Consider the following 11856-nt stretch of genomic DNA (forward strand, 5'->3'; position numbering starts at 1 on the left):
GGTACCAGGGCATATTTACCAGTGTCACCCAGCAATACTCATGTGATGGTGTATGCCATGGCTTTTCACTGTATAGGTTCTATACTATTGTACACTGTTCATATGAGGTATATATTTCCATAACATTATAGCTCTGACTACAACTCAGCACTGTTCCTTCATAGTACTGCTGTTCTAGTTGGCACAAGAACCTTTCATCCCCTAGAGTACAGGGCAAACTTCTGCACCAGCTTACCGCTACACCACTGCTGAGCTTTAGGACAAGGATCAGCAATCTCCGGCACTCCAGGTGTTCTGAAACTACAACTCCCAGAGTGATCCATTCACTTCTATGGGAGTAACAAGAACAGCTGATCATGTTTTCCTGCTGGGAGTTGTAGTTTCACAGCAGCTGGCGTGCCAAAGACTGCTGATACCCTGCTTAAGGAAATAATGTGATAACTATTAGACTTCTGCTATCCTTATCTTGTTCTATTATAGATCTTTAGGGATTAGGAGACACACTGGCTACATGATTTCCAAAGGACTGGTATACAGTAGAACTTGCATCCTTTTTGTGGCTTTTACCCTCCATGCTACATCTTTGATAGGGGCTAATCAGGGTGGAATACATGTATGATGATGTATGATGAATTTATGATGATTTTGCTGAAAAGCTGTTGAAATCACCCAGACTGATCTAATTTCTGTCAAATTTCTCTTGGTACTGATGTATAACTAATTCATATTACATTTGGTGGCAACGAATCTATACACAGGTAGTATTGAATTTTCAGTCTAGCCATGCCTGTATATTAGCATTGTCAGGGTTCATGTTATAGAGCAAGTGAAGCTGATTTACCTTGTAACACAAAACGCTAACCTTTCTCCATTTTACTCCATTTTAGCAGCCAATATCTGCAAGTCAGGTTCGATTGCAATATTTAAAAATCCTCGGAGACTTAAAGACCTATGGGGGGAAAATATTCAATGCCACACTAATGGTATGTACCATATATGTGTAAGAAAAGTATATATGTCATGCAAGTCCCTTAAAGAAACACTAAACACTTGTTCATGTCCATCATTAATTTCTAGGTTTAGTAAGTAGTATGTACTCACATGAAATATTATAGTAAATTATTTATTGTTAGAGATGTAAATTAGAATAATTAATCTAGCAATACAGAATCTGAAAGATTTCAAGTTAAATTTACGGTATAATGCTGATACATGGACAAAGCTGAGTCTTCTTATTGAGAGCATTAAAGTCTACGTAACTGTATGTATGACTGCTGGATTTTAATGTCCTGGCAGAGACTCTGTTGAATATATGGGAATAGGCAATAGGGCCAGTAAATAAGAATCCATAAGAAGGTATGAGTGAACTTGTGTTTTACAAGTTCGGGGTTCGGATTTTATTACAATTCCAATCTGGAATCCGTTACCACGGGCCATAACGGAATTCTGTGACGGAATGCATAACGGAATGCCTTTAAGAGGCATTCCATTTTGCATTCCGTCATAATAGAAGATCCATGAACCAGACCGATCCGTTATGTGGCCAAAGACTTCTATTATGACGGAATGCCAAACGGAATGCCTCTTAAAGGCCTTCCGTTAGGCATTCCGTCACAGAATTCCGTTATGGCCCGTGGTAACGGAATCCATCACTGAACTGTAATAAAACTCGAACCCCAAACTTGTAGAACACAAGTTCTCTCATGCCTATCCATAAGGTGGATCCTTTTGTTGCTGAATTGAAAAAACATGCAGTATATGTTCACCTGAGCCAAATGCACATTATTGCGGGAGCTAGAGCTTATAACTGTTATAAATCTTATGTCTATGGCCATCTGAAGTTTTGTGGCTTCATACAATGGCAAACAGAGACCAAAATAAAACAAGAAAGTCCAGCTTCTCATAAAACCGTAGTTAACCTTTATTCTTCAAATAGATAAAATAAAGTCTACGCATTTTGTATATCAAACAAATGTGTAATCCTGTCTTGAGTAGACTGCAAAGACTTCGGGGCAATTTTTCTGAATTGTGTCACTTTTGGATTTTATCTATTTAAAAAATAAAGGTTAACTATGCTTTTATGGGAAGCTAGATTTTCTTGTTTTATTTTGGACATTTTGAGATGCCAGATCCAGGCATATCTGTGCCTCCAAAGCGTATAAATAGGTGAGCGCAGCAATCTTCTCTCCTGTTCATGTTTAATGGCAAACAGAGAGCGCAGAATAGGTCATAATACCAGTACACAATCAGCATTAAGGCCCCCATACCATTACTGTACTGTTGGCCAAACCCGCCGACCCTCTAATGTGTGTGGGAAACTCCAGAATCTCCCCCCGACAGATGATGTAAAACGAGAGAAGGATCAATCCTTTCGTTCTCCCAAAAGATTTAAAGCTTTATCTGCTCTCCTCACAGAATACACATACACGTTCTGCTGTGTATGTGGAGCTGGGAGGGTGTCTGGAGAGATGGCTGCCATCCGACAGCTATTGACTGGGTATGCCCAACTTTAGTTAGAATATCGAGAGAAGCATCTTCTATCTCACATAGCGCTGTTGTACTTAGTTGCCTATCAGTTATCTTTTCAAAATTTGACCATATTCTTATCTCAGCTACAAGACAGAGAATCATACGTTACACTTCTTGTTGGAGCCAAGTATGGTATCAGCCAGATTATTAACAACAAACTGAACATCATGATAACCCTAGCAGAATTCTCAAGTATCAGCAAGATAGAGCTAACTGCAGAGTCAGAAAAAGTAAGCATGGTGAAGGTTTACCTGCAGGATGTCAAGGTAAGTACAATCAATGCAAACTCTAATTACTTTATTTTAGTTACATGAATGGTATGGTAAAAGAGTTCTCGGGATGTATAGCACTGATTATTGGCTATAGATCATAAATGTGATAGTTCTGGAGAACCCATTTATTAATAAAGCAATTGATTATGCGATTACTAATGGTGCAACATTTGGAAATCTATATTATTATATAATGTGAAGATTTATTACCGAATGCCAGTTATCTAGAATAATTGCATGAAAAAAATGAATCGTGCAAGTTCTCCTGACCAGAGTTCAAAAACAATAAAAGTAGATGCCACAAGTCAGGCAGCTCAGTTACTACGGCAAGTGTCAGAAGCTGAAGCCTTACCTTCAGTAAAAATGGGTTAGCTGTTCAGAGATGAGGTTACAGCTGTAACCCATAGTATAGAAAGGAGAAGGAGAGGAAGAGGGGTGATCTGCCAAAAAGAAAAAGAGAATGCTGCTGTAGCAGCTACTAAGCGTTATACCTTACCCCATTGCTGGATTCATAGCTACAGTGTTCATTACTGCTCTTTAATGTACTCTATGTGCTACAGAGAGATAACAGAACAGGATCTTCTCTTCTCTATGACTGCTGTGTATGGGATACATCATAGAAGCTAGTCTCCACCACTCATGGAGCTGAGTTCAGGGAAAATAAGAAATCGAGACTACAGAGGGGAAAAACTACTGCAAATGCAAGATACAAGTCATATAATGGGCAGATACAGTGTTATTAATCATGAACACACACTTAACCATAGATTGTAAGGCCAATTTAGTCACTTGAAGATAGGTCATCAAAATCGTTAGTCCGGAAAATTGTAGTTGTTACATTTTTGCCACAGAAATAAAAAAAATTCAACTGTATTAAAATGTAACCTTTAATTGGTTCATTAAAAATATAATACCCATACAAAACTATATAAATGATAAAACAAGTAATTCTAAATAGACAAAAGTTTTGTCCAAGGTATTTGCATCAGCTAGTAAATTTAGGGAAACAGATGCAGTGCAGAAGACTTACACAAAGGGGCTCAGGGGCCTACACAGCATTCAGCCCCTCATTACTCACAATTCAGCAGTGTAAGTAGTTACAGTAGTTGACACTTCTTGTTTTAGCTTGAGAAGTGGGATTGCTCCCAAAGCATTCAGGTTTGGAACGTTTCCTTTTCTGTCCCTTTTGTGTCCCTGGACTACCCCTGCCTATAAGCGGAGCACCCACCCTGACAGGGGAGATCCCACTTCTCGGTGGCTAAGCCCTGCAAATCCTTTATATAACCCTGCATAAAGCACCAAACTTTGCTGTACCGTTCCAACGCGTTTCCCCAGTAGAGAATGTTCTGGTTCTTCAGGGGACCAAAGGTAAGTACTGTAGATAAGTTTGATAACAGACAAGATGCTGGCAACCACTGATATCTGGGCACCAACATCTTGTCTGTTATCAAACGTATCTACTTAACTTTAATAACTGCTGCAAATACTGTACTTTGGACCACACTTTGGTTTATTTAGACTTATTTCTTTTATCATTCATATAATTTTGTGAGGAGAATATTTATTAAGACCTGCATTTTAGACGCTTAATAAAGCCCCTGCTCTGGCGGTGGATCGCCACATCCAGCACTGCTTCTAAATGTAAGACAGTTTCCTGGCTGGCTTACATTTAAACCATTTTGTACGCCTAAACCAGGCGTAGAAAATGATGAATGAGACATGTCTAATGACCCGTTACCTTCCCTACCCACGCCACAAATTAGTCACAGATTACGGTGCAAATAACCTTTGCGCTGCAATATGCAAAATCTGCACCTGAAATACGCCTAATATAGGCGTATTTCAGGTTAATAAATGACCCCCTGTGTTTTTAATGAACCAATTACAGGTTACGTTTCAATAAGGTTTCATTTTTTTATTTCAGATCCAGCACCCAAATAAAAACGAATTCCATTATTAAATCAGAAAATAGAAAATTATTAAAACCACTGTCGCTTACGTGTTTCGGGCATACAAGCCCTTCCTCATGCTATGTGGAAGGGATTGTATGCCTGAAATGCATAAGCAACAGTGGTTTTAATATTTTTATACTATGTGCTGAGTTAATAAAGGAATTCATTTTTATTTGGTTGCCGGATCTATCCACGTTTTTCCTGCATTGTTCCGGGTTGCCAGGCCAGATGGCATGCACCATACCTGTATGGAGGTGAGCTGATCCAAATTTCTTTTTCATTGTTTTTTCTGATTTACACCCTTTCATGTCATCTAACAGTGAGAAGTTTGTTTGTGTTGTGGTTTTGTTTAATTACGTTTTTCATTTATTTAGCCTCTTTCCCTTTTGTTGGAGTCGAATAGTGCAAAGGACATTGCATGTCTCATTTTTGGTTACTGCAAGCTGTTTGGGAGTACTTCAACATCAATCTTTGAGTGGCCTAGTAATAACTTATACCACAGGGTATCTACAGAGGAAGGTAAGACTAGTATACACACAAGTCTTTAATATTATCCATGTACATTTTAAGATTATGTTTCACTAGCATATATATATATAGTACAAAACTAAAATATTATGTCTGTTATAATGCGGGAACTACACAATACTACAAAAAAAGACACAATACTACAAAACACAAAGATAAACCTCTTCAATGTAATAAATGCTCTTTTCCCAAATACATTAAGCAATAAATGTGAACTTCATTTCATGGATGAAATTTCCCCGAGACCCATAACATTTTTTATTTTCCCACAGATATAGCTTTATGAGGGTTGTTTTTTTTTGTAGGAAGAATTGTTTTGGTGTGTTTTTTTTTATGGGGGCAGCTAAGGTTTTAAGGAATTATTACATGTCCATTGTGCAGTACAAATTAGTGTGGGCTTCTGTTAGTCCATTGAGTGCTACCCACTGGTACCCTGAAATCAGATTGTGTGTGGGTAACAAGGACGTCCTCTCCATATGTCAAATCACCTGGTGGCATGGTCACTACTGAACATGGCATCTAAGGGGTTAAACGGAAATATATCAAAAACAAAACACACCAAAAAGAATACATTTTTGCACCATGTTTGGATACATCTGGACTTACCCCCTCCAACAGTACTGAAAGAATTATTACTTATTAAATCAGAACTTGATAGCTGCTCTCATCTGTTAAGAATTGTTCTCTAAACACAAAATATAAAATTAGTTCTGCAATATCTTGTTTTTCTCATACCTTATTATTTTCTTTGAATGTTAATGGAATTAGAGCTGGAAAATGTCCTTATTTAGTAACATAGTTTGTAAGTCCATCCATTTTATTCTATGATATTGCAAAATTGATCCAGAGGAAGGCAGAAAAATGCATTAGGTAAAAGTCAATTTCCTTCATCTTAGGGGGAATAAAAATTCCCTTTTGACTCCAAATCTGGCTGAATAACTCCCTGCATCAACAACCCATCTTCAGAATTTTACTAACTATAACCTGTAATATTATTACACTCCAGAAATACATCTAGGCCCCTCTTGAACTCTTTTAGTGAACTCACCATCACCACCTCCTCAGGCAGAGAGTTCCATAGTCTCACTGCTCTTACCGTAAAGAATCCTCTTCTGTGTTTGTGTACAAACCTTCTTTCCTCTAGACGCAGAGGATGTCCCCTCTTCACTTTTTTTTAAAACCAAATAAACGTAATTTTGATAATCTTTCTGGTTACCTTGTCCACCTATTTCATGAATTAGCTTAGTTTCCCACCTTTAAACCCTTTCAAGCTTTGCTATGTCTTGAGCACAGTTTCCCCAAACGTTACGCAATACTGCATATACGGTCTGAATTGTAGCCATCAAAACTATCAACCAAGAACATTGCTTTACTATAAATATAACTACTAATACTAAATACTTTGTAGAAGTTCTACCAAATTAATACATATATTTCGGTATTCCAACTGATATCCCTGATGCATCATATTGGGTAAAGGGAGGGGGCAGAGGGATGTCTGTTTGAACTTTACAAATATTTAATAGAAACTAGTTGACCAAAGAATTATGTATTTTTTATGATGTATTATTTTTTATGATTAATTACCAGTATAAAAGTTAATACAGTAACCAACTTTGTTTTTACTTTAAGGATATGAATCTAGAGCTTGCAGTGACTCAGAAGAGTTGGATTCTTCAGAGCTGGATTCTTCACAAGACCCATCATCAGATCTTCACTTTTTGAAGTCCCGAAATATAAAACCTTTGCAGGAGGAGGATGAGGAAGAAGACCGGGAAAATGAATGTGAGATTAAGCAAAATAAAGACAACAAAAATTGCGACATTAAATTAAAATATCACCGTGATGGTACAATCAATGATACGGACAGCATTTCCGAAAACTCAGATTCTGCTAATACAGAAAGTCAAGGTTATAAAATCAGCTGGTCCAGTGATTCAATGGATGGTCTGGAAGAAGATGACCTTGAGACATGTTCCTCAAGTAAGCCGGAGTTTTTTCAGTTTTATACACCTATTTTGAAAGATATCTCTACAGAAGACCAAAGTGTCTTTACTGATAATCCTGAACAGAAATGCAAAGAAAATGAGCAAGATCCATTGTTATGCTTTTTGCAGCAGATTAACAGCAGAGAAGATACAGCTACAGATTTAAAGGAGACGTCTATATCTCCCAAAGAGATGGGCAACAGAGAGGATAATGATCTGCAAAGCTTCTTTGGCTGTCAGTTTACAGAAAATAATGTCATGGAGTACTACAGTCTGTGCTCTGTTTCCCCTGCCAGCAGTGTGGATAGGAACATTCCTAGCAGCCCAGAAAGCAACTGTGTAAAGGATCAAATAGCAGAAGCTAAGGTGCAACATAAAGTGTATGGTCATGGAAGGAAAGATGAAGTGGAATGTCTTATACTTGACCCACCACCAGGTTTTGGAGACAGTAGCTCTGAAGAGGAATTTTTCGATGCTACTGATCGGTTCACACCCACATTAACTTCCCCTGGTAAATCAAATTCTAAACTGTATTCATTCATGCATTTTTACCATGCACCATCCTTGTTCTCTGAAATCCATTACCATTTTTCTTAAAGGGAGCCTAAGCCTTAGTTGAAACCACAATTGTGCAGCAGCACTTGTCAGAGGGCTCTGCACTGTTGCGTTTGATTGGCTCTGTTTGGTTTTTCCAGCATGCGGAGTACAGACCAATGGAGAATATATGGGATCAGTACCCCACACTGGAAAAAGCCAAACAGAGCAGATGAAACCCAACAGTGCAGAGTGCTCTCAGAAGCGCTGCTGCATGATCGTGGTTTCACTAAGGATTTAGGCCCTTTTTAACCGCCTCCGGACCGCCGAACGCAGGGACGCGTCCTGGAGGCGGTCGATTCATTCCTCCTGGACGCATATACGCGTCCTCTCGCGAGACGCGAGATTTCCTGTGAACGCGCGCACACAGGCGCGCGCGTTCACAGGATCGGAAGGTAAGCGAGTGGATCTCCAGCCTGCCAGCGGCGATCGTTCGCTGGCAGGCTGGAGATGCGATTTTTTTAACCCCTAACAGGTATATTAGGCGCTGTTTTGATAACAGCGTCTAATATACCTGCTACCTGGTCCTCTGGTGGTCCCTTTTGCTTGGATCGACCACCAAAGGACAAAGGCAGCTCAGTAATAAGTAGCACCAAACACCACTACACTACACCCCCCCTGTCACTTATTAACCCCTTATTAACCCCTGATCACCCCATATAGACTCCCTGATCACCCCCCTGTCATTGATCACCCCCCTGTCATTAATCACCCCCTTGTAAGGCTCCATTCAGACGTCCGTAGGTTTTTTACGGATCCACTGATACATGGATCGGATCCGCAAAACACATACGGACGTCTGAATGGAGCCTTACAGGGGGGTGATCAATGACGGGGGTGATCACCCCATATAGACTCCCTGATCACCCCCCTGTCATTGATCACCCCCCCTGTAAGGCTCCATTCAGACGTCCGTATGTTTTTTACGGATACATGGATCGGATCCGCAAAACACATACAGACGTCTGACTGGAGCCTTACAGGGGGGTGATCAATGACAGGGGGGTGATCACCCCATATAGACTCCCTGATCACCCCCCTGTCATTGATCACCCTCCTGTAAGGCTCCATTCAGACGTCCGTATGTTTTTTACGGATCCACGGATACATAGAACGGATCCGCAAAACACATACAGACGTCTGAATGGAGCCTTACAGGGGGGTGATCAATGACAGGGGGGTGATCACCCCATAAAGACTCCCTGATCACCCCCCTGTCATTGATCACCCCCCTGTAAGGCTTCATTCAGACGTCCGTATGTTTTTTACGGATCCACGGATACATGGATCGGATCCGCAAAACACATACAGACGTCTGAATGGAGCCTTACAGGGGGTGATCAATGACAGGGGGGTGATCACCCCATATAGACTCCCTAATCACCCCCCTGTCATTGATCACCCCCCTGTAAGGCTCCATTCAGACGTCCGTATGTTTTTTACGGATCCACGGATACATGGATCGGATCCGCAAAACACATACAGACGTCTGACTGGAGCCTTACAGGGGGGTGATCACCCCATATAGACTCCCTGATCACCCCCCTGTCATTGATCACCACCCTGTAAGGCTCCATTCAGACGTCCGTATGTTTTTTACGGATCCACGGATACATGGATCGGATCCGCAAAACACATACGGACGTCTGAATGGAGCCTTACAGGGGGGTGATCAATGACAGGGGGGTGATCACCCATATAGACTCCCTGATCACCCCCCTGTCATTGATCACCCCCCTGTAAGGTTCCATTCAGACGTCCGTATGTTTTTTACGGATCCATGGATACATGGATCGGATCCGCAAAACACATACGGACGTCTGAATGGAGCCTTACAGGGGGGTGATCAATGACAGGGGGTGATCACCCCATATACACTCCCTGATCACCCCCCTGTCATTGATCACCCCCCTGTAAGGCTCCATTCAGACGTCCGTATGTTTTTTACGGATCCACGGATACATGGATCGGATCCGCAAAACATATACAGATGTCTGACTGGAGCCTTACAGGGGGGTGATCACCCCATATAGACTCCCTGATCACCCCCCTGTCATTGATCACCCCCCTGTCATTGATCACCCCCCTGTAAGGCTCCATTCAGACGTCCGTATGTTTTTTACGGATCCACGGATACATGGATCGGATCCGCAAAACACATACGGACGTCTGAATGGAGCCTTACAGGGGGTGATCAATGACAGCGGGGTGATAACCCCATATACACTCCCTGATCACCCCCCTGTCATTGATCACCCCCCTGTAAGGCTCCATTCAGAATTTTTTTTGGCCCAAGTTAGCGGAAATTTTTGTATTTTATTTTTTCTTACAAAGTCTCATATTCCACTAACTTGTGTCAAAAAATAAAATCTCACATGAACTCACCATACCCCTCACGGAATCCAAATGCGTAAATTTTTTTAAACATTTATATTCCAGACTTCTTCTCACGCTTTAGGGCCCCTAAAATGCCAGGGCAGTATAAATACCCCACATGTGACCCCATTTCGGAAAGTAGACACCCCAAGGTATTCGCTGAGGGGCATATTGAGTCCATGAAAGATTGAAATTTTTGTCCCAAGTTAGCGGAAAGGGAGACTTTGTGAGAAAAAAATAAATAAATAATAATTTCCTCTAACTTGTGGCAAAAAAAAAAAATTCTATGAACTCGCCATGCCCCTCATTGAATACCTTGGGGTGTCTTCTTTCCAAAATGGGGTCACATGTGGGGTATTTATACTGCCCTGGCATTTTAGGGGCCCTAAAGCGTGAGAAGAAGTCTGGGATCCAAATGTCTAAAAATGCCCTCCTAAAAGGAATGTGGGCCCCTTTGCGCATCTAGGCTGCGAAAAAGTGTCACACATCTGGTATCGCCGTACTCAAGAGAAGTTGGGGAATGTGTTTTGGGGTGTCATTTTACATATACCCATGCTGGGTGAGAGAAATATCTCGGTCAAATGCCAACTTTGTATAAAAAAATTGGAAAAGTTGTCTTTTGCCGAGATATTTATCTCACCCAGCATGGGTATATGTAAAATGACACCCCAAAACACATTGCCCAACTTCTCCTGAGTACGGCAATACCACATGTGTGACACCTTTTTGCAGCCTAGGTGGGCAAAGGGGCCCACATTCCAAAGAGCACCTTTAGGATTTCACAGGTCATTTTTTACAGATTTTGATTTCAAACTACTTACCACACATTAGGGCCCCTAGAATGCCAGGGCAGTATAACTACCCCACAAGTGACCCCATTTTGGAAAGAAGACACCCCAAGGTATTTCGTGATGGGCATAGTGAGTTCATGGAATTTTTTATTTTTTGTCACAAGTTAGTGGAAAATGATGAGTTTTTTTCTTCTTTTTTTTTTCTTACAAAGTCTCATATTCCACTAACTTGTGACAAAAAATAAAAAATTCTAGGAACTCGCCATGCCCCTCACGGAATACCTTGGGGTGTCTTCTTTCCAAAATGGGGTCACTTGTGGGGTAGTTATACTGCCCTGGCAATTTAGGGGCCCTAATGTGTGCAAAGTAGTTTGAAATCAAAATCTGTAAAAAATGGCCGGTAAAATCCTAAAGGTGCTCTTTGGAATGTGGGCCCCTTTGCCCACCTAGGCTGCAAAAAAGTGTCACACATCTGGTATCGCCGTACTCAGGAGAAGTTGGGCAATGTGTTTTGGGGTGTCATTTTACATATACCTATGCTGGGTGAGAGAAATATCTTGGTCAAATTCCAACTTTGTATAAAAAAATGGGAAAAGTTGTCTTTTGCCAAGATATTTCTCTCACCCAGCATGGGTATATGTAAAATTACACCCCAAAACACATTCCCCAACTTCTCCTGAGTACGGCGATACCAATTTTTTGCAGCCTAGGTGGGCAAAGGGGCACACATTCCAAAGAGCACCTTTCGGATTTCACCGGTAATTTTTTACAGATTTTGATTTCAAACTACTTTGCACGCATTTGGGCCCCTAAAATGCCAGGGCAG

General features: G+C 41.0%; 1 protein-coding gene across 3 annotated transcripts in view; it reads left to right on the top strand.

Moving 5' to 3' along the window:
- The window catches only part of FRMPD1 (FERM and PDZ domain containing 1), a 194352-nt gene that overhangs the window by 177339 nt on the left and 5157 nt on the right, over positions 1-11856 (top strand). For 2 of the 3 annotated variants that reach the window (XM_044270938.1, XM_044270929.1), the window contains 4 exons: positions 888-983; positions 2613-2795; positions 5128-5272; positions 6914-7780. In XM_044270938.1, the coding sequence (XP_044126873.1) occupies positions 888-983; positions 2613-2795; positions 5128-5272; positions 6914-7780 (1291 nt within the window). The remainder of the gene's footprint in view (positions 1-887; positions 984-2612; positions 2796-5127; positions 5273-6913; positions 7781-11856) is intronic. The other variant, XM_044270948.1, reaches the window with a different exon arrangement.

This window comes from Bufo gargarizans, chromosome 1, assembly GCF_014858855.1.
Source record: "Bufo gargarizans isolate SCDJY-AF-19 chromosome 1, ASM1485885v1, whole genome shotgun sequence".
Lineage (NCBI taxonomy): Eukaryota > Metazoa > Chordata > Amphibia > Anura > Bufonidae > Bufo > Bufo gargarizans.